This window comes from Elephas maximus, chromosome 3, assembly GCF_024166365.1.
Source record: "Elephas maximus indicus isolate mEleMax1 chromosome 3, mEleMax1 primary haplotype, whole genome shotgun sequence".
Classification (NCBI taxonomy): Eukaryota; Metazoa; Chordata; class Mammalia; order Proboscidea; family Elephantidae; genus Elephas; species Elephas maximus.
Genome location: NC_064821.1, coordinates 33575715 through 33600664, shown reverse-complemented (window position 1 = coordinate 33600664; position 24950 = coordinate 33575715). Strand labels below are relative to the sequence as shown.

At 39.0% G+C, this 24950-nt stretch overlaps 1 protein-coding gene across 1 annotated transcript; it reads right to left on the bottom strand.

The window, feature by feature from the left end:
• Positions 1-4515: 4515 nt before the first annotated feature.
• LOC126071217 (olfactory receptor 7A5-like) lies at positions 4516-5436 on the bottom strand. Its single transcript, XM_049875461.1, has one exon. The coding sequence runs from the start codon at positions 5434-5436 to the stop codon at positions 4516-4518; it is 921 nt and encodes a 306-aa protein (XP_049731418.1).
• Between the last annotated feature and the right edge of the window lie 19514 nt (positions 5437-24950).

Genomic DNA, 24950 nt, shown 5'->3' with positions numbered 1-24950 from the left:
TCACTATTACAACTTGAGACTTGGATTTGTTTTTCAGTTCTTTCAGCTTCAGAAATGCCAAGCATGTTCTTCCTTTTTGGTTTTCTATCTCCAAGTCTTTGAACATGTCATTATAATATTCTACTTTGTCTTCTTGAGCCGCCCTTTGAAATCCTCTGTTCAGTTCTTATAGCTCATCATTTCTTCCTGCTGTCTACCTAGCCAGGTGCATGTTTCACTTTTCATTCCCTGTCTCCATTGTTCTTAAAATACTAGATTCTTTTTGGAATTTCCTAAACACAAATTAGAGTTGAATTAACCCCAATAGTTACTTCTCTGATGTTGCTTCCTGAAGTGCTCTTACTCCTTCTCCACCTGGAAGAACCCCAGCTCCTCTGTAAAAGCTCAATAAAATTATAAGATGCTCTATGAGCCCCAGGAAGAGTCAAGTATCTTGTGATCCATTTCACCATGATTAGAGTGCAACCTCAGGATATTGCATTTATTTCTATATCTCTTTCCCTGTTTGGACTCTAAGCCCCTCGAGAGAAGAACTGTGTTCTACTCATTTCTTTATAATTGAATGCTGACCATACAGTGAGCCCTGGTGGCACAGTGGTTACATGTTCTGCTGCTAATCAAAAGGTTGGCAATTCGAATTCACCATCTGCTCCTTGAAGACTCTGTGGGGTGGCTTTATATCACGGAATGTCTCATGCAGTTGCAGAGGCTGAAACATCGCAAGTCCATGAGTCAGGACAGAGACTTCTGATCAAGAAGGCATAAGAGCTGGTGAACTCAAGATTGGCAGGTCAGAGAGCAGGGTTCTTCCTCACAGGCTTCTAAGATCAATGAATCCCAAGATTGGCAGGCAAGACCACAGGTAAACTGCTAGCTCAAGTGCCAAGAACCAGAGGTCAGACAAACAGGAGCAAGCCACAGGATCCAGTATGAGAAAAAAGCCCCTCCGCCTTGCCAGAATATCCCCTTATATGCGATGCAGGCCACGTGCCCAAGGAAACTCAGTTTCAACTGATCCGCTACTCACAGTAGATCCCATTATTGGGTGATCATGTATCAGATCTCAACAGGGAAGTGATCAAAACATTATACTACCTCCAAAACACTGAGAATCATGGCCCAGCCAAGTTGACACACAATCTTAAGCATCACAGTCACTATGAGTCAGAATCGACTCGGTGGCAATGGGTTTCATACACTGATTACTGAATAAATATTTGTTGGACTGAAAGAACAAATGGTTGAGGCGGGTTAAACAGATATTTCCAAAAATGGGGAAGAAAGGAGAGGCAGTGAGGTAAGGAAAGATGCTCTTGAGAGAGAGAGGCCCCATCACTGAGAACCAACATCAAAGGAGACAGATCAGACAGAGAAGATATTTATTGTACACAGAACTGCCACTCAGAATCAGGGACTTTAGCTTGGAGAGATTTTGTATCATTAAACTTTATTTAACTTGTTTTTCCTGCTGATGTCCCTAAAATTACTAACAATAAAATGGGTTATTCACTCCATATCACATTACTCAGCACTTGAGAAGATGCTGTAGCTCACCCAGATATTATCAGGGATGAGCTGGAGTTCACCAATGCAGTTTCTTCCTTGGATGATTAATGAAGTTGAGAGCACTATGCCCAAGAAGAGGTGGGAGATGGAACCATTCATAAGATCTCCAGAAGACACAATTGTGTTTTCTCATCACCTGAGGTAAATAAAGTATATTTGAGAGGGTATAGTGGAAGCATTTAGTTCCTATGGCTTCAGTAGCTGAATTCCCATGGACTTCATTAATAAAGTAGTCTTTTGTCTCTCTAATCACTGAGAAATTTAATTCTATGGAAATAGGACAGAAAACCAGAATGTAAACTTGTGCCAGTTTTGATCCTTGGGTTAGAGGTTTGAAGCTCCATGTACATCTCTTATCCCATTGGTCTCCTTCCTCCCAGGAGGAAGACACCTATCTTTAGGTGGGTTCTGTATAATTGCAGTGTGCCCCGTAATGATTAACTCATCCCTGATTCTGGAAAAAGTTTCTGTGTACATTAAAGCATATTATTATCCAACTTCCAATGTTGAATCTCAGTCATGGGACTCCCCACTCTCAGCAACATTTCCCCTTGTTTCACTGCTCCTGCTTTCTCTCACACTGTTGTATATGTTTAATCTCATTCAGCCATTTGGGTTTTTAGTCATTCAGTGAACGCTTATTTAGCAGTTACTGTATGGTAGATACTAAATTATTTTCTAGAAATAAAGAAATGTCTAAGATATTGTTCCTTCTCTCACAGTCTAAACAGGGGAAGACATGGAAATAAACAAATGAAAAACCCTGAAGGGGCACACAAATCCTGGTGAACTGGAATCAAAAAGTAGCCCACACTTCCTTGGAAACTCATGATAGCTTCACAGAGAAGCTGATAATTGTACTGAGCCTTATAGATGGAGATATAGTTTGTCCAGATGCATAAGTATTGAAAGAATTCCAGGAATGGGCATCAGAGAAGAAAGTGTAGGATTAATGAAACTCTAATGTTCCCTGGCAGCGCAATCTTTAAGCGCTTGGCTGCTAACCTAAAGGGTGGCTTTTCAAACCTATGTAGACACTCACCTAGAGAAAGACCTAGAGATCTGCTTCAGTAAAGATTATAGCCTAGAAAATCCTATGGAGCAGTTCTACTCTGTCACATGGGGTCACTTTGAGTAGAAATCAACTTACTGGCACTTAACAACAACAACAAGATGTGCTTAAAAAAAAAATACCTTTCAATAGCTGATCAACAATGAAGATCAGGTGACGAAAAGTGAAAACTAAACTTGGCCAGGTAGGCAAGTTGGATAATAGAGAAACTTCTGTTTTAGTTACAGGACTGATAATTAATTCCAAAAGTAGGGGAGAGTCAATGAAGTGTTTATAGTGAGGGTGTCCATGATCGAGCTCACCCTATGAAAATGTCACCTGGGGTCAAAGCCACAGAGACACGAAGAAGGATATGCTACAGTGGAACTGAGAATGCAGAGGTGAGGTATGAATGGAGATTGATTATTGTATAATTGGTATAGAATTTGAGTTTTGGATGGTGAAAAAGTTACTGAAATGGAGAGTGGTGATGGTTACACAACATTGTGAATGTAACTAATGCTACTGAATTGTGCACTTATAAATGGTTCCAATGGCTAATTTTACTTTATACATATTTTATCACATTATAATATGTAAAAAAAAAAAAAAAACCTAAGCATATATGGCAAACTTATAACAGTCTATCATTCACTTACTTCATGCCCTACAAATCATCCTTTCTAAAGAAGTTATGAACTAGCTGTATATATTAGAATGGAAACAGAATGAAGTCTTAGGGAACTTTGAAAGAGATAGAATCAGCCTATCCTAAAATACATATACAAAGTATAGGAAGTTTGGCATCCACTATTGAGTCTACATCTTAACTGTGTAGCGATAGAGCAGGCTGGCACTCAGCATGCATTCCTCCCTCCTTTGCTTTGTGTTCCTGTACTGCAGAGGATGATAACTGGGAACTATATTTCCCAGGGTCACTAAAACCTACGGTTTCACATGTGATTACTGGGATATTAGCCAGATGTACAGGAAAGAATCAGAGACCAAAAGTGAGGCAGATGCCTTGTATCAGCCAATCATGTGGCCAAACATAGTTGAAGAGAATTGGGCTATTTAGAATTAAATGAAGGCAAATTTCCATGTCAGTACCATCATGGGTGTCAAGGAGTGAAGTGTCTACCCTTTGTTAAACATGTGCAGATCTAGTAGGCACAGTGAGTCTTGAGCTAACAATTATAACAAAAGATTCCTACTACCTGCATTGCAAAAAATGCATTGTGTTTGTGGAGCCAATAATTTCAGTGGAGACTTCTTGATTCCACCTCCTTCCTGATGATAGAGAAGGCACCAACGCTCTTAACTGGTTTGGTTTTCAGTGTTGTTCTGAGAGTCATTCCCAATACTTGAAGGACATAATTTAATAAGTCCTTTCCATAATTTAATAAGTACACGTGTACAAAGTTTCTGCTCAAAATACTTAACAAGATTTCTGTTTATAGAAAATAACCCATAGAAGTCAAACATTTCATACCAGAACTGATTAGAAGAGACAGACTTTCCAAAATAGGAATCTGGAAATTGATATCCCATCTTGTTGGCATTGAGGACAATGATGATGCTGTTCCCATGGGATCATGCTTTCCTGGTACTGCATGGCTAGCAGTGAAAGATCTGTTTCATAATGAGTCATCTCCACTCACCCTGAATGAATTGCCTACTGAAGGGAAGATTTTGGTGTTAATAAAAAGTTTTGAAAGAAATACGTTGAAACAATTGTTTATAATGTATTAAAATCAAGGAGAGTGTATTATGGAAATAATGCAGATTTATGAAGTGATGAAGTATCATGATTTAGGTCTTCATGATTTGGAGCTCTGTTGTTCGTGAGCAGCTCTCTGATCTTGAGAAAAATGATTCTGTTATATAGAGAATATTTCTCAGCTGAAAACTTTTTTTAATGCCTGCTTTATGTCCTTGTTTCTAAGACTGTATATAAAGGGGTTTAACATGGGGGTGGCCACAGCGTACATCACTGAAGCTATTGTTCTGGCCATAGAGGTTTGGGAACCAGCAGAACTGAGATATATTCCAAGTACTGTACCATAGAACAAGGAGACAACTGAGAGGTGAGACCCACAAGTGGTAAAGGCTTTGTACTTGCCCCCAGCTGATGAAATTCTGAAAATGGAGGACATAATCTTAGTGTAAGAAAAAAGGATTCCGGTCAGTGGAATAATACCCTCAAGTCCAGTTGTAAAATACATCACCAAGTCATTGAGGAAGGTGTCAGAACAAGAAAGTTGGACCACCTGATTAAGTTCACAGAAAAAGTGGGGGATTTCCAACTCTGTACAAAAAGACAATCGTAAAACCATTAAACCATGTAATAGAGAGTACAGAACAGTTAATAACCAGGATGTCAGAAGCAAGAGGCCACAGAATTTAGGGTTCATGATAATCATGTAGTGCAGAGGGTGACAGATAGCCACAAACCGGTCATAGGCCATCACTGTCAAAAGGAAAATGTCTAATCCTCCAAAGAGTATGAAAAAATACATCTGGGTGATGCAACCCTCATAGGTAATAACTTTGCTCTGCATCTGGATGTTCAGCAGCATCTTTGGGACAGTGGAGGAAATAAAACAGATGTCTGCAAAAGAGAGGTTAGAAAGGAAGAAGTACATGGGTGTGTGGAGGTGGGAGTCTGTGATAATGGCCAGGATGATGAACAAGTTTCCAATTAAGGTGATCAGGTACATGGACAGAAATAGCCCAAAGAGGAGGGGCTGCAGCTCTGCCTCTTCTGAAAGCCCCAAAAGGATGAATTCTGAAACACATGTTCGGTTTCCTGGTTCCATGTAACTGATGAAACTACTGGAAAAGAGAAAAGACCAATGCAAAGCAGCCATAAGCAGTTAATGACAACTTAAAACAGATATGTTGTTGTTTATATTTTAAACATGTTCAATTAATTAATTCAATACTTTATCTATAGATCTAGTGCCCTTTAGCTGATAATTTCATAGAATCCCAAATATTCTATCTTCTTGTTGATGCTAAAACCAACTATATATCCTTGCATCTAATTCCAAAGTTTCCCAAGGTAATATTTTTCTCTACAAATTCCCCCAAGACTCTGTTTTGTTCATTCAACAAATATTTTTAGCCACTTTTTTTGTGCCAAGTGTTGTTTAAGGCACCAGAAACAGCAGTAAAAGTTAATTTTAAAAATCCTTTCCCTTAAATGTTAGCCTAGGATATGTGTGTTGGGGATGGAGGTCAGTAGACTATCAATAAATCAGTGAATGATTTGTAACGATTACCATTATGCAGTAAAATAATACAAGACAGAGTGAAAAAGAAATGCTCCTTGGTATGGTCACTTCTGATAAGAGGCCTCTGAGCAGAAAATCTGAAGGCAGTAAGGATGCTAGCCAAGCAGAAAGCTATGAGAAGAGCATTTTGGGCAGAGATACACGCGGGGCAAAGTACCCGAGCCAGGAGTATACTATCTCGCAACAGCAAGTGAAGTGGAAGAAGGAAGCTGGATTGAGGTTGCAGTTAACGGTAGAGAAGAAACAGGAAATCAGATTATCCTGATACTGTAGAAGGCTCCATGATATGGAATAGTGTGCATTTGTTATTCTTTATATGTGTATGTGTATATTATCATGTTATGTTACGTCCAATACATTATATTATGTTACATGTTATAACATATTCTAACATATCATACTATCTGTTATAATATACTATACTACAACCAAAACCAAATCCAACCCGCTGCAATCAAGTTGATTTTGACTCATAGTGACTCTATAGGACAGAGTCGAACTGCCCCATAGAGTTTCCAAGGAGTGGCTGGTGGATTTGAACAGCCAACATTTTGCTTAGCAGCCAATCTCTTAACCATTGCACCACCAGAGTTGAACATACTATACTACATTGTCTGTTATACTGCATTATGTTATTTGTATGTACTAATATAATTATATAAATGATACATAATTCGTCCTTCCATAAAACACATTATCTCCCCACTTGGTATAATATCCTCATTTTTGGATTGTAGAAGACAGCTTGAGATACCTGCTCAACCTCTGTGACATTCCCTGATAACTTCCCCTACACTCTCCACAGGCAGTATTAATGGTGTATTGTGTACTCCTATACCTGAGCCTGGAAACCCTGGTGGCATAGTGGTTAAGACCTGTAGGGTCACCAAGAGTCAGAACCCCTCTACCGCAACTGGTTTGGGTTGTTTTTTGGATACCTGACACTGAGCTGATTGAACCAGCAGAGGGCACTCCCCTGAGAACTGAGATTTGTAATTCAGGGATTCTACAGATCCAGAAGGGGTGCTGGTGACACAGTAGTTAAGAGTTACCACTGCTAACCAAAAGGTTGACAGTTCAAACCCACCAGCCCTTCCTTGGAAACACTACGAGGCAGTTCTACTCTGTCCTATAGGGTCAATATGAGTTGGACTTGACTCAATGGCAAAGGGTTTGGTTTTTGCAAGTCAAAATCAGCTCCACAGTAATGGGTCTTAAGGGATTGGTTATGGCTATGGGAATCTCAAGGACCACTCAGTTCTGAGGCAAGGATTCTGTGTGTTGATCTTCTGCCATGTGCATAGAGAAGGCGAGAAAGCCAGCCAATAGAGAGAGAGAAGAGAATACAGGGAGGCAAAAACCAAAAACCAAACCTGTTGCTGTTGAGTTGATTCCAACTCAGAACCACTAAGATAGGGTAAAACTACCCCATTGGGTTTCCAAGTAGCCGCTGATGGATTTGAACTGCCAGCATTTTGGTTACCAACTGAGATCTTAACCACTGGCCACCAGGGCTCCAAAGGGAGAAAAGAAGATTAAAAGCTACATAGAATTCAGAGAGGGTAGGATGGGGAAGCAACTTTCTTGGGTGCTAGCAGTCTTACAATCCTAGTGCTAGTGCCCACAAGAACCAGAAAAATAGTAATAGTGGAATTACCCAACTAGATAAATATTTCCAATCTTTATGACTGAAAAGGAACCTATACTCACACTACAAAGATAACTTACAAATATACTTCAGTAAATAATTGAAATATACATATACAAAAATTTGCAAATGATTTGAACAAAAGACTTCGAATTAATTTTGCAAAATCCACTGAGTTTCAGAGGTGTTTTGATATAAAAAAAAACAGTAACTAATATATGAGTGAAGTGCTAGTGACCTCTACCAAATCTTAAGGAAGAAATGATATCAATTCTCCACAATGTCTTCCAGAAAACAAGAGCAGAGGGAACAATTCCAAACTCATTCTGTGAAGTCATCATCACCCTAATACCAAAACCAGGTACAGATGTTGTGACAAAGGAAAACTACACAACAATATCTCTCCTGAACATTGATGCAAAAATCCTCAAATATTAACAAATTGAATTCGACAATGCATAAAAAGAATTATACAACACAATGAAGTGGGATTTATTCCAGGTGTGAAAGACTACTTCAAAATTTGAAAATCAATTAATCCAACACCTTACATCAACCAATAATGAAAAAAAATTATACAATCATATCAACTGGGGTACAATAAGCATGTGGTAAAATTCAAAATCCATTCATGAGGAAAATTCTCAGAAAACTAAAGTAGATGGAACTTCTTTGCCTTGATAAAGAACATCTACAAAAAACATGGAGCCCTGGTGGTACAGTGATTAAGAGCAGAGCACAGCTGTTAACCAAAAGCTCAGCAGTTCAAATCCACCAGCCACTCCTTGGAAACCCTAAGGGCAGTTCTACTCTGTCCTATAGGGTCAGCTAGCAACATTCTCAATGGTTAAAAGCTAAACACTTTCCCTTTTAGATAAGAAACAAAGTAAGAATGTTCCCTCTTACCACTTCTATTAACATTGTACTGCAAACACTAACTACTGCAATAAGATAAACAAAAGAAAAAAAGGTATATAGACTGGGAAGAAAGAAATAAAGCTGTCTGTTCACAGAAGACATCACTGTCTATGTAGAAAATACCAAAGAATCAACAACAACAAAAAGCTCCTGAAACCAATAAGAAAGGAAAGCAAGAAGACAGTATACAAAGTAAATAGGCAGAAGACAATGGTTTTCTACATACCAGGAATGAAAACTTAGGACTTTTTTAGGAAACCCTGCTGAAGAGTGCTTAAGTGCTATGCCTACTAAGTAAAAGGGTTATGGATTTGGCTTTTACATACATAAACTCACTGCCATAGACTCGATTCCAACTCATAGCAACCCTATAGTCAGAGTAGAACTGCACCATAGAGCTTCCAAGGAGTGCCTGGTGGACTCAAAGTGCCAACCTTCTGGCTACCAGCTGTAGCACTTAACCACTATGCCAAGTATATGTATATAATTTACAATAACACCCAATGCAGGTTGAAAACTACAAAACACTGATGAAAGAAATCAAAGAAGGACTAAATAAATGGAGAGATATTTTGTGTTCATGAATTAGAAGAATAAATAATATTGTGAAGATGTTGATCCTTCCCAACTTGATCTACACCTTAACGCAACCCCTTCTAAAAGTCCAAGTGAGCTAATTTAGAGATATTGACAAAATGACTCTAAAGGTTATAGGGAAAGGTAAAATATCTAGAGGGGTCAACACAGTACTGATGAAGAAGAAGAAAATATAAGGAGTCACATTACCTGATTTCAAGATAAAGCTACAGTAATCGAGACAGTATTGTATTAGTGATAGAATAGACACACAAATCAATGGAAAAGAGTAGAGAGAACAGAAATAGATCCATACAGATACAGCAAATTGATCTTTGGTAAAAGAACAAAGGATATTCAATGGAAAAAATACACTTTTTTCAACAAACGGTGCTGCAACAATTGGAGCTTACTATGCAAAAAATGAATCAAAACACAGATATTATACCTCTTACAAAAATTAATTCAAAGTGGATCATAGATCTAAACGTAAAATACAAAACAACAAAACTTCCAGGAAAAAAATCTAAGTAGCCCTAAGTTGGGAAATGAGATTTTAGGCACAACGCTGAATGCATGATCCATGAAAGTTTGACCTTATCAATATTAAAAACTTCCGCCCTGCAACAATATTAAGAATCAAAAGAGAACCCACAACTGGGAGAAAATATCTGCAACACACATCTGATGAAGGACTTATATCCAATATATGCGAAGCATTTGAAACTCAACAATAAGAAAATAAACAAACCAATTAAAAAATGAGTAAAAGATCCAAACAGCCACCTCAGCCAAAAAGAAGATATAAGGGTGGCAAATAAGCTTCTGAAAATATGCCCAACATGATTTGTAATTAGGGAATTGCAAATTTAAACTCTAATGAGATATCGCTACATACCAATTAGAATGGCTAAAATCTAAAACACTGACACCACCAAACGTTGGCTAGAATATGGATCAATATAAACTCTCATTCATTGCTAATAAGAGTGCAAAACAGTACAGCAACTTGGAACAGAGTTACACTTTCTTAAAAAGCTAAACAGAGCCTTACCATTTGACCCAATAATTGCCTTCCTAGATATTTACTCAAGTGAGTTGAAAACTTTCATTCACACAAAAACTTGCATGCAGATTTTTATAGCATCTTTATTCATAATTTGCAAAAATTGGAAGTAATCACGATGTCCTTTAGTAGTGTGGATGGGTAAACAAAATACGGTACAATTTATACAATAGAATAGCAATCAAAAGAAATGAGCTATCACGCCACAAAGTGAGAAGGATGCGTCTTAAATGCTTATTGCTAAGGGAAAGAAGCCAGACTGAAATGGTTACATATTATATGACTCCATACTGTATGATTCCAATTATACGACATTCTGAAAAAGGCAGGAATAGGACCGTTGACTAGATTAAGCACAGGTGATTTTTTAGAGGAGTGGAACTACGCTGTGTGATACGGTTAATTGTGGACACGTTATGCACTCGTCAAGACCCATTAAACTTCACAAAACAGAGTTAAATTTAGTGCTTATAAATAAAAATAACCATTTAGGAGGTAAGGGAATCCAGAGTGGAGTGCAGAATGTGACAAAACAACCTAACTGTATTAAAAACATACGATACAACGTCAATGAAGAGAGTGGGGTAAAAGGGACCGAACGAAGTAATTTTGAAACTGAGTGGAGTCTGTAAAAGTAAGGGCAAAGAAACTGTACGTAAACACTGTGAGTTAACAATGCTGATACTTCTGTGCATGTCTACTGAAATTGAACAATCGAGTAAATGGATGGCAAATGATGCGAGCCTGGTTTCTCACTTTTTAGAGTGACAGTTTACAGATAACCAGGTGGAAGAGGGTGGGATAATCCCGGTGGTAATAAATTAGAGCTGGATACATCAGTACAAACCCATATTTGTCTTAGAATAGATACAGACGGTTACATATAGAAATATTTATAGGTCTGTGTATATACACAAAGGAGCCCTAGTGGCCCAGTGGTTAAGCTCTTGGCTGCCAATCAAAAGGCTGATTGGTTGGAACCCATTAGCCTCGCTACTGGAGAAAGATGTGGCAGTCTGCTTCCAACACTGGAAACTATACAGCAGTACTACCCTGCCCTATACACTCGCTATGGGGTCACTATGTGTCGGAACTGACTTAACCACAACAAGTATATACACGAGTGAATATATACGCATGTATTTTCTTGTTCTATTATCTGACAGGGCCTACAGGGCCTACAGGTCCCACCAGCAAAAAAACGTGCATAGAGTCTAGATCTTGTTTTCTGATAGCATTCCCCAATAACAGGAACCAGGCCTTCTTGGAGAAATGTCTGATTTAGAACTGGGGTGGGATATAGACAATATACACAAGAAGAGCCAGAGCACTGTGTCATGCCAGAAAGTAATAAAAAGCTTTAAAAAAAAAAAAAACCGCCTCAATGATGGAGGCACAGAAGCCAAATAAGGGGGTTCCCAATGGCCGAAGTTGGAACAATTTGAACAAAAAGGTAAATAAAGTAGCACAGGATTATAACCCAAGTGTAAAGTAAATATCGAAGAGCCCATACTGACATAAAAAAAGATCACATAAACGAATGAATGAATATAAAGAAACAAATCTCCTTTGCGGAGAAATTGCAATAATATACATAGATATTCTACTGTCCAGGAGACGGAGCATAAGTCCTCATTTCTGAAGAGTAGGCTTATTTAGTGACTTCCTTACAAAGAGTAGACCATGGAAAGGGGGAGAAAGAGTAACTTTACAATGGAGAGACCCGGATGAACACTACCTCTGCCCGGTGAACAACATCAATATCAACAGTGACAAGTCACGTTGATAGTAGCTATGCTTGATGTGATATGAAGAAAACGGCACCTTACCATCTGTGGTCTTCCTCCCAGAAATGCCCATAACTCCAGTCCAATCATGATGAAAAATACCAGACAAATACCAAGTGATAGACATTTTACAAAATTCTTGAGCAGTATTCCTCAAAACTATCACAATCATCAAAAACAAGGAAAATTTGAAAAACTGTCACAGGGAAGAGGAGTCTAAGGAGATAAGGACAACTAAGTGTAATGTGGGATTGTGAATGGGACATGCTGATAATAGGGACTGGGTGTAGGGTTTATGGAAACTGTACTATATTTGTAATTTTTTGGTAACTATCGTGCATTAAAATTAAAAAATATTAGTCAAATGCGAACAGCACGCTGTGAGCTTCATCCAGACTCCACTGCATGCCTTGGCAAAGCACAATCACTGCTGTAAGTTTCATATTTTCATCCCTAAAATCAGAAGAGTGATGTCAATTTCATAAAGGAAGTAAAGAATTGAATAAAATAATGAATATAAAATGTCCAGCATTGTGCCTCATATTAATCAGTGGATTTTTGGATGTGTTATGATTCACAGCCTCACAGACTCATTCCCCACCTCTCCATCCCCATTTCCACTGTGCTGTTTCTATCGCTCATCTCTCTGGTTTTGACAACAGCAATAGCCTGTTCTTCATATTGACCAGGGCGACCACTCCACAGGGCGAGCCTGATCGTGGACATCCTATGCCATAAACTCTCACTGACTCCCCACTCATTTCAAAATTGTCAACCCTGTAGCCAAAATATAAGGCTCCTTTTTACCTGGCTCCTGCCTACCTGGCCAGGATCATGCTCCACTTCTCATTCCCTGCCCTCATCATTCATCAGATATTGACCACTTAACCACTGCATCACCAGGGCTCCAGCTATTAACTACCATGTGCAATTTCCTAAGCACACTTTACAGTTTAATTAATCCCAACATTTACTCCCCTGCTGCCTCTTCCTGGATTAGTCTTACCCCTTCTCCACCTGGAAAAACTCCAACTTCTCCTTCCAAAGCTCATTACAATTAGAAGCTCCTCTGTGAAGTCTTCACTAAACTCCCCAGGAAGAAGGCAACTGTGTGCTCCACTTCTCTAGAATTGTAGTGTCCCCGCAGGATACAGCATGTGTTTATTTATATGGCTGTTGCCCTGTGTAGACTGCAAGATCCTTGAGGGAAGGAATAATGCCTACTCATTTCTCAGTTTCCAGAATATAATTTAGTGCTGAATAAATGTTTTGTGAATTACTAAATGAACAAAGAGCTGAATGAGGATAAACAGATACTTCAGTGGCGGGGAAAGGAGATGTGGTGAAACAAGGACAAATGCTGTTGAAAGAGGAAGGCCCCATGAATGAGAGTCAACACCAGAGGAGACAGATTACAAAGAGAAAACATTTTAAAATACCCAGAATCACCCTCCAGAAACAGGGGCTTTAACTTGGCACGACTTTGTATCATTAAACCTCCCTTTATTTGTTATTCCTGTTGATATTCCTAAAGTTGCTACAAATGAGAGAGGGCCCTCAATCATACCACATTCCCCAGAACCTGTGAAGATACTGCACCTCATCCAGATATTATCAGAGAAGAGTCTGAGGTCACCAGTCCTGTTTCTTCCTTGTCCCCAATGCTAAAGTTAGAAGCTGTGCCCCCAGGACGGCCAAGGAGATGGAACAACTCATGAGGCCTTTAGAAGACCCAATGGTGCTTTCTCATCACCTGAAATTAGTTAAGCAGAGTTCCGACAGTGTAGGGGAGGTATTTACAGGTCTGTGGCTTTAGGGGATGAATTCTCATGTGCCTAATTAATGAAGTATTCTTTTGTTTTCCACTTGCTGAGAGATTTATTTCTCTGGAGCTAGGAGAGAAACAAAATAAAAACTTTTCCAGTTTTGGCCCTTGGGATACAGCTTGCAGCTCTGTATAGATCTCTTATCCTATTGGACTCCTTCATCCCAGGAGGTGGACCTCACTTTAGGTGTGTCTCTAGCATACTATCCATCTCTGGAGGGCATGTCTTTCTCCAAAGACCTATGAACACAACTGAACATCATTCACTGAGGTAGCAGGGTTTTATGAAAATACTTACAACCCTGACCACATACAACCCTACACAGGCTCACCAATGTATTTTTACCATGACTTCCATTTTGATTAGTTGACAGTAGGCCTTGAATAAAACGGAGGCCATTCCTGTCAGTAAGGTATTGGGGGAAAGGTTTATAGCATAGTCTTAGTGAGTGTCTGCACATCTACAGGTCACAACAGATGAAGAAACTGGTTGTCACAATTTTAGATTTCTGTCTAGAAGGGAATAGTTCCTGCTATAGACTGGTTCATACGTGGTGCTCAACGTTAATTTCATAATATCAACATATAACATAATATGTCACATAACATAATATACTAATAGTATAACAGTTCATATAACATAAAGTATTCATATATTCAAATGGTTATTAGTTACAAGGATGACTTGATGATTCATATTAGTGATACATGTGACATGTTAAGTGTTTACAGAAAGGAAATTGTCCATTTGACAGATTTTTACAGTATGAGTGGAAAGTACAGAGATCTCTGTATGTGTATTGCAGAAGGATCCAATCTACTTGAAGATATTAGGAGAGGAGAGGGAAAACCTTTCTGAGGAGAAGCCATTTACGCCAAGAGCTAAAGGATGGGGAGATGTTAGGCTGAAGAACAGGGTGGGAGAAGATGTGAAATTTGGGCAAAATCCTCATTCCTGGATCTACTTCTCTTCCCTTCATCAAAATAAACAAGGTTGGAACCTACCAACTTGGGATCCTAGATTATGAAACACCCTTGAAAAAAATAAGAATAAACTCAAACTTGTTTGGACAGCGATAACTCCACAGCTGCTAATAATAACAACAAAAAGAAACCAAACCCGTGGCCGTGGGGTAGATTCAACTCATAGAGACCCTAAGGGAGAGTGTAGAACTACTCCCACAGGGCAACAAGCCCTGGCTGGTGGATTTGAATTGTCAACCTTTTGATTGGCAGCCATAGTTCTTAACCACTGTGTCACCAGGGCTCCATAAACAGATGCTTAACTGCTGACGCCACTAGTGCTCCAATACATATACATATATATATGTAAAAAACAAAAGGTCAGCAGTTCGAATCCACCAGGAACTCCTTGGAAACTGTATGGGGCAGTTCTACTCTATCCTATGGGGTCGCTATTAGTCGGAATAGACTCAACGGCAATGGGTTTTTTATATAAATATATATATATATTTATATATTCCACCACATGTCTGTCAGTTTGTCCTACTGTGGGGGTTTGCATGTTGTTGTGATGCTGGAAGCTATGCCACTGGTATTCACATACCACCAGGGTATTGCATGAAGGACAGGTTTCATCACAGCTTCCAGACTAAGGCAGACTAGGAAGAAGGACCCAGCAGTCTACTTCTGAAAAACATTAGCCAGTGAACACCTTATGAATAGCAACAGAACATTCTCTGTTGGAAGGCACTCAAAAGATGACTGGAGAAGAGATGCCTCCTCAAAGTATAGTCGACCTTAATCATGTGGATGGAGTACAGCTTTTGAGATCTTCATTTGCTGATGTAGTGTGACTCAAAATGAGAAGAAACAGCTGCAAACATCCGTTAATAATCAGAGCCTGGAATGTATCAAGTATGAATCTAGGAAAACTGGATATCACCAAAAATAAAATTGAATGCATAAACATCAATATCCTAGGCATTAGTGAGCTGAAATGGACTGGCATTGGCCGTTTTGAATTGGACAATCATATTGTCTACTATGCTGGGAAAGACAGCTTGAAGAGGAATGGATCTATTCCTCTTCTCTTCCCTTCATCAAAATAAACAAGGTTGGAACCTACCAACGTGGTAGGAACCTACCAATGTCAAAAAGAATATTTCAAGATCTGTCCTGAAGTACAACACTGTCAGTGATAGGATAATGCCCATACGTCTACAACGAAGACCAGGTAATACAACTATTATTCAAATTTATGCACCAACCACTAGGGCCAAAGATGCAGACATAGAAGATTTTTATCAGCTGCTTCAGTCTGAAATTCATCAGACATGCAATCAAGATGCATTGATACTTACTGGTGATTGGAATGCGAAAGTTGAAAACAAAGAAGAAAGTTCAGTAGTTGGAAAATAATGGCCTTTGTGATAGAAACAATGCTGGAAATAGAAAGATAGAATTTTGCAAGACTAACTACTTCTTCATTGCAAATACCTTCTTTCACCAACATAAATGGTGACTATACACATGGACCTCGCCAGATGGAACACACAGAAATCAAATTGACTACATCTGTGGAAAGAGACGATGGAAAAGCTCAATATCATCAGTCGGAACAAGGCCAGGGGCCGACTGTGGAACAGACCATCTATTGCCATATGCAAGTTCAAGCTGAAAATGAAAAAAACCAGACCAAGTCCACGAGAGCCAAAATATGACCTTCAGTACATCCTACCTGAATTTAGAGACCATCTGAAGTATAGATTTGGTGCATTGAACACTAGTGACTGAAGAACAGAAGAGTTGTAAAATGACATCAAGGACATCATCCATGAAGAAAGGAAGAGGTCATTGAAATGACAGGAAAGAAAGAAAGGACCAAGATGGATGTCAGAGGAGACTCGGAAACTTGCCAGAGAACGTCCAGTAGCTAAAGCAAAAAAAAAAAAAAAATATGAAGTAAAAGAACTCAACAGAAGATCTTAAAGGGCCTCTCAAGAAGACAAAGTATTCTAATGACATGTGCAAAGAGCTGGAGATGGAAAACCAAAAGGGAAGAACAGGCTCGGCATTTCTCAAGCTGAAAGAACTGAAGAAAAAATTCAAGCCTCGAGTTACAATAGTGAAGGATTCTATGGGGAAAATATTAAATGACCAGGAAGCATCAAAAGAAGATGGAAGGAATACACACAGTCATTATACCAAAAAGAATTAGTCGATGTTCAACCATTTCAAGAGGTGGCATATGATCAGGAAACGATGGTACTGAAGGAAGAAGTCCAAGCTTCTCTGGAGGCATTAAAGAAAAACAAGGCTCCAGGAGCTGATGGAATATCAATTGAGATGTTCAACAAACAGATGCAGCTCTGGAGGTGCTCACTCGTGTATGCCAAGAAATATGGAAGATAGCTTCCTGGCCAACTGTCTGAAAGAGATAAATATTTACACCTATTCCCAAGAAAGGTGATCCAACCGAAGGTGGAAATTATAGAACAATATCATTAATATCACACACAAGCAAAATTTTGCTGAAGATCATTCAGAAACAGCTGCGGCAGTATATCGACAGGGAGCTGCTGGGAAATTCAGGTGGGTTTCAGAATCCCCATGGAATCTGGGATAACATTGCTGATGTCAGATGGATCCTCGCTGAAAACAGAGAAACCAGAAGGATGTTTACCTGTGTTTTATTGACTATGAAAAGGCATTCAACTGTGTGAATCAGAACAAATTAAGCATAACACTGCAAAGAATGGGAATTCCAGAACACTTAGTTGTGCTCATGAGGAACCTGTACATAGATCAAGAGGCAGTTGTTCAGACAGAACAAGGGGATACTGATTGGTTTAAAGTCAGGAAAGGTGTGCGTCAGGGTTGTATTCTTTCACCATACCTATTCAATCTGAATGCTGAGCAGATAATATGAGAAGCTGGACTGTATGAAGAAGAACAGGGCATCAGGATTGGAGGAAGACTCATTAACAACCTGCGTTATGCAGATGACACAACCTTGCTTGCTGAAAGTGAAGAGGACTTGAACCACTTTCTAATGAATATCAAAGACCACAGCCTTCAGTATGGATTGCACCTCAACATAAAGAAAACAAAAATCCTCACAACTGGACCAACGAGCAATATCATTATAAATGGAGACATGGTTGAAGTTGTCAAGGATTTCATTTTATTTAGATCCACAATCAACAGCCATGGAAGCAGCAGTCAAGAAATCAAAAGATGCATTGCATTGGGTAAATCTGCTGCAAAGGACCTCTTGAAAGTGTTGAAGAACAAAGATGTCACCTCGAAGACTAGGGTGTGCCTGACCCAAGCCATGGTATTTTTGATCACATCATATGCATGTGAAAGCCAGACAATGAATAAGGAAGATCGAAGAAGAATTCATGCCTTTGAATTGTGGTGTTGGCAAAGAATATTGAATATACCATGGAGTGCCAAAAGAATGAAGAAATCTGTCTTGACAGTACAGCCAGAATGCTCCTTAGAGGCAAGGATGGCAAGACTGTGTCTTACATACTTTGAACATGTTGTCAGGAGGGATGAGTCCCTGAGGAAGGACATCATGCTTGGCAGAATACAGGGTCAGCGGAAAAGAGGAAGACCTTCGACGAGGTGGATTGACACAGTGGCTGCAACAGTGAGCTCAAGCATAGCAACGATTGTAAGGATGGCTCAGGACCAGGCAGTGTTTCGTTCTGTTGTGCATAGGGTCGCTATGAGTCGGAACCGACTAGACAGCACCTAACAACAACAACATATATTTATTTTTAAATACGTATTTATGCACATATTTAGTTATATTCATATTTATATTCATATATAGTTTTATATTTATATAGTGGTTAAGAGCTACAGCAATTCAGTTCCACCAGATGCTCCTTGGAAACCATATGGGACAGTTCTACTCTCCTGTAGGGTAGCTTAGAGTAGGAATCAACTCAGCAAGTGTTTTTGGTTTTTATCTTCATGTTCCATGATTCTTTGACTCTTCTCTTTCCTCTATTCTGCTGCAGAATCCATCCAGTGAGTTTTTATTTGAATTCTTGTGTTTTTCACTTCTAAATGATTCTTTTCATTTTGTTCTCCTTTATATCTTCTATCTCTTTGCTGAGACTTCCTTTTCCTTTGTTAAAACTTTCTATTCTTTCATTTGTTTCAAGTGTGGTTTATAGTGGCTTATTGAAGCATTTCATGATGACTTCATTATGATTCATGTTGGCTATTTTGATATCCTCGTCAGGTAATTCCAACATCTGAGTCGTCTCAACATGCTGTCTATTGATTGTCTTTCCTCACACAAGTTGAGATTTTCCTCATTCTTGGTGTAATGGACAGCAGACTTTTTTGGAAAATCATTCCTGGCTTGTTCTCTTCTCAAGCATGCACTCCTGGATATGCAACTCAAAAAGGAAACCCAGGGAATTCACCTTGTTGGTCCTTGGATCCTGATGTCCTTAGCCAGTCTCCTTCCTCTCTATAGACTCTACTCTTAGAGTTTTCTTATGTTTGTTTTATATGCAATGCACAATTTTTTATCTCTTGGGTTGTTTTTTAATTAACACAAAGTTATATACACAAAATTCACAGCTTTTAGATGTATAGTTCACTGAGTTTTGACAATTACATGCAACCATGTAACAAACGTTCCAATCCAGACACAGAACATTTCCATCACCAAAAAAAAATTCCCTCACATCTCATTCCAGAAAATATTTCCCTACTACCAAGACAACCATTATTCTGAATCCTATGACCATAGTTTAGTTTTGCCTGTCTCTAACTTTACATACATAGAATTATAAAGTATGCACTATTTTGCACCTGGCTTCTTTTGCTCAATATGACATTTTTTAGGTCATTTCATATATTTTTGTGTGTAACAACAGTTAACTTCTTTTCATTGCAGAAAACCGCCCAAGGTATAAATACGCAAAAAGTTATTTATCCACTCTCTTGCTGAGGGATACCTGGGAAGTTTCTAGTGTTAGGGTTCACTGATAAAGCTGTCTCAAAACCTAAAGAACAAATGACCCCAATTCCTCACAATGCTTCCAGAAAATAAAAGCTAGAGAGAACAGTTCCTAACCCTTTCTTTGATACCGCCATTAGTCTATCATCAAAATCAGATAAAGGCATTATCAGAAAGGAAAACTATATACCAGTATCTCTCATGAACATAGATGCATGTACAACACTGGGATTTATTCCAGATATGCAAGACAGACTTAATACACAAAAATCAATCAGTGTAATTCACTGATCAACAGGCTAAAAAAAAAACCAAAAAACAAGCTTTGTGATTATATCAAGTGAGACAAAAGAAGGATTTGATAAAATCTAACATCCATTCTTGATTTAAAAAAAAATTCTCAGAAAACTAGGAATGAAGAACATCAACTTGATAAAAATCTACAGAAAAACAAAGATAAAATTACACTTAGTGGTGAGAAGCTGGAGACTTTTCTCAGTAAAATTAGGAGCAAGGAAAGGAGGTGTATCTCACCCATCCTATTCAACATCATACTGGAATTCCTAGATAGTGCAATAATACAAGAAAATAAAAGTTATCCATATTGGGAAAGAAAATTTTCTTTGTTAAGACATGCTATGATTGTTTACGCAGAAAGTCTCAGAGAATAAAGCAAAAAAAAAAAAACCTCTTGGAAGTAACAAGTGAGTACAGCAAAGTCACAGGGTATAAGGTTATTGTAGTTGTTGTTAGGTGCTGTCGAGTCGATTCCGACTCTTAGAGACCATATATACAACGCAACGAAACACTGCCTGGTCCTGCGCCACCCTTACAATCGTTCTTATGCTTGAGCTCATTGTTGCAGCCACTGTGTCAGTCCACCTAGTTGAGGGTCTTCCTCTGTTCCGCTGACCCTGTACTCTGCCAAGCACGATGTCCTTCTCCAGGGACTGATCCCTCCTGACAACATGTCCAAAGTATGTAAGACACAGTCTCGCCATCCTTGCTTCTAAGGAGCTTTCTGGTTGTACTTCTTTTAAGACGGATTTGTTCGTTCTTTTGGCACTTCATGGTATATTCAATATTCTTCATCAACGCCATAATTCAAAGGCGTCAATTTTTCTTCAGTCTTCCTTATTCATTGTCCAGTTTTCACTATTATATGATGCGATTGAAAATACCATGACTTGGGTCAGGCGCACCTTAGTCTTCAAAGTGACATCTTTGTTCTTCAACACATTAAAGAGGTCCAATGCAGCAGATTTAACAAATGCAATGCTTCTTTTGATTTCTTGACTGCTGCTTCCATGGCTGTTGATTGTGGATCTAAATAAAATGAAATCCTTGACAACTTCAACTATTTCTCCGTTTATCATGATATTGCTCGTTGGTCCAGTTGTGAGGATTTTTGTTTTCTTTATGTTGAGGTGCAATCCATACTGAAGGCTGTGGTCTTTGATATTCATTAGAAAGTGGTTCAAGTCCTCTTCACTTTCAGCAAGCAAGGTTGTGTCATCTGCATAATGCAGGTTGTTAATGAGTCTTCCTCCAATCCTGATGCCCTGTTCTTCTTCATATAGTCTAGCTTCTCATATTATCTGCTCAGCGTACAGATTGAATAGGTATGGTGAAAGAATACAATCCTGACACACACCTTTCCTGACTTTAAACCAATCAGTATCCCCTTGTTCTGTCCAAACAACTGCCTCTTGATCTGTGTAAAGGTTCCTCGTGAGCAAAATTACGTGTTCTGGAATTCCCATTCTTTGTAATGTTATCCATAATTTGTTATGATCCACACAGTCAAATGCCTTTTCATAGTCAATAAAACACAGGTAAACTTCCTTCTGGTATTCTCTGCTTTCAGCCAGCGATATTACTGATATTGCTGTATAATTTCCACCTTTGGTTGGATCACCTTTCTTGGGAATAGTCATAAATACGGATCTCTTCCAGACAGTTGACCCAGAAGCTATCTTCCATATTTCTTGGCATACAAGAGTGAGCACCTCCAGCACTGCATCTGTTTCTTCAAACATCTCAACTGATATTCCATCAACTCCTGGAGCCTTTTTTTTTTTTTTTTTTTTTTGCCAATGCCTTCAGAGAAGTTTGGACTTCTTCTTTCAGTACCATCGGCTCCTGATCATACGCCACCTCTTGAAATGGTTGAACATTGACTAATTCTTTTTGATATGATGACTCTGTGTATTCCTTCCATCTTCTTTTGATGTTTCCTGGTCATTTAATATTTTCCCCATAGAATCCTTCACTATTGCAACTCAAGGCTTGAATTTTTTCTTCAGTTCTTTCAGCTTGAGAAATGCCGAGCCTGTTCTTCCCTTTTGGTTTTCCATCTCCAGCTCTTTGCACATGTCATTATAATACTTTGTCTTCTTGAGCCGCCCTTTGAAATCTTCTGTTCAGTTCTTTTATTTCATCAATTCTTCCTTTTGCTATAGCTGCTCGACACTCAAGAGCAAGTTTCCGAGTCTTCTCTGACATCCATCTTGGTCCTTTCTTTCTTTCCTGTCATTTCAATGACCTCTTCCTTCCTTCATGGATGATGTCCTTGATGTCATTCCAGAACTCGTCTGGTCTTCGGTCACTAGTGTTCAATGTGTCAAATCTATTCTTCAGATGGTCTTTAAATTCAGGTGGGATGTACTCAAGGTCATATTTTGGCTCTCGTGGACTTGGTCTGGTTTTCTTCAGTTTCAGCTTGAACTTGCATATGAGCAATAGATGGACTGTTCCACAGTTGGTCCCTGGCCTTGTTCCGACTGATGATATTGAGCTTTTCCATCGTCTCTTTCCACAGATGTAGTCAATTTGATTTCTGTGTGTTCCATCTGGCGAGGCCCACGTGTATAGTCACCATTCATGTTGGTGAAAGAAGGTATTTGCAATGAAGAAGTAGTTAGTCTTGCAAAATTCTATCATTCGATCTCCAGCATTGTTTCTATCACAAAGGCAGTAATTTTCCAACTACTGAACCTTCTTCTTTGTTTCCAACTTTCGCGTTCCAGTCACCACTAATTTTCAATGCATATTGGTTGCATGTTCGATCAATTTCAGGCTGAAGCAGCTGATCAAAATCTTCTATTCCTTCATCTTTGGCCCTAGTGGTTGGTGCATAAATTTGAATAATAGTTGTATTAACTGGTTTTCTTTGTAGACGTATGGATACTATCCTATCACTGACAGTGTTGTACTTCGGGATAGATCTTGAAATGTTCTTTTTGATGATGAATGCAACACCATTCCTCTTCAAGTTGTCTTTCCCCGCATAATAGACTATATGACCATCCAATTCATAGTGCCCAATGCCAGTCCATTTCCACTCACTAATGCCTAGGATATCTGTGTTCATGATTTTCATTTTATTTTTGACAATTTCCAATTTTCCAAGATTCATACTTCGTACATTCCTGGTTCTGGTTATTAATGGATGTTTGCAGGTGTTTCTTCTCATTTTGAGCCGCGTGTGTTGCTGTGATGCTGGAAACTATGCCACTGGTATTCAGATACCAGCAGGGTCACCCATGGAGGACAGGTTTCAGCTGAGCTTCCAGACTAAAACAGACTAGGAGGAAGGACCCAGCAGCCTACTTCTGAAAAACATTACTCAGTGAAAACTTTATGAATAGCAGCAGAACTTTGTCTAATATAGTGCTGGAAGATGAGCCCCCAAGTTGGAAGACACTCAAAGGATGACTGGGGAAGAGCTGCCTCCTCAAAGTAGAGTCAACCTTAATGACGTAGATAAAGCCTTTGGGACCTTCATTTGCTCATGTGGCACAACTCAAAATGAGGGTACAAGGCAAATATGTAAAAGTCAATTTCTGACCTACAAAACCCCAATGAACAACTGAAACTTGAAATTTAAAAGACAATACCATTTACTATAAAAAAAAAAATACCACCGCAAAATATGAAATACCAAAAACAAAACAAAACCCGTTGCCATCGAGTCAATTTCATTGGTAGCAGCCCTATAGGACAGAGTAGAACTGCCACATAGGTTTCTAAGGAGCAGCTGGTGGATTCAAACTGCTGACATTATTATGGTTAGCAGCCAAATGCTTAACCACTCTACCATCAGCGCTCCAAATTATGAAATTCTTAGGTCGTTGTTTAGGTGTCATGAAGTCTGTTTTGACTCATAGTGACCTTATGTGCAACAGAAAGAAACACTACCCAGTTCTGTGTCATCCTCCTAAGTCTTGTTATGCTTAAGTGCATTGTTGCAACCACTCTGTCAGTGCTTCTCATTGAGGGTCTTTCTTTTTGTCGTTGAACCTCCACTTTACCAAGCATGAAGTCCTTCTCCACGGACTGAGCCCTCCTGACAACATGTCCAAAATAAGTGAGATGAAGTCTCACCAACCTCGCTACTAAGGAGCATTCTGGCTCTACTTCTTCCAAAACAGATTTGTTCATTCTTTTGGCAGTCTATCAAAACAAAGAAAGTCTGAGGAACTGTCACAGCCAAAAGGAGCCTCCAAAACAAATGATCACTAAATATAATGTGGTATTCTGGATGGGACATGTTGATAATAGGGGAAATTGTATGTGGAGTTCACAGGAACTGACTGTACTAATTTCAGAATTAAGTATCATCCTATAGTGAAAATGTAAGAACCTTCATTATAAGGCTGCTGTCTAGCTAGCCAGGTTCATGTTTCACTTTTCATTCCCTGCCTTGGTTGTTCTTAAGATACTAAATTCTATTTGGAATTTCCCATACACACCTTACAGTTGAATTAGCCCCCATATTTACTTCCCTGCTGCCACTTCCAGAAGTGCTCTACTCCTTTTCCACATGGAAGAACTCCAACGCCTCCTTCAAAGCTCAATAAAATTATAAGATACTCTATGCCCCCCAGGAAGACTCAAATCTTTTGTGATCCATTTCACCAGGATTACACTGCAACATCAGGATATTGCATTTATTTCTATATCTCTTGTCCTGTTTGGACTCTAGGCCTCTGAAGAGAACAACTATGGTTTACTCACTTCTTTACAATTTAATGCCTACCATACAGTGAGCCCTGGTGCCACAGTGGTTAAACATTCCATTGCTAACCAAGAGGTTGGCAGTTCAAATTCACCTGCTGCTCCTTGAAAACCCTGTGGAGTAGTTGTACTGGGTCCTTTAGGGTCAGTGCCTTAGGCTAGGTTCTCTAGAGAAGGAAAACCAACAAAGCATATAAATACATATATACATAGAGAGAGAATTTTATTAAGGAAGTGGCTCATGT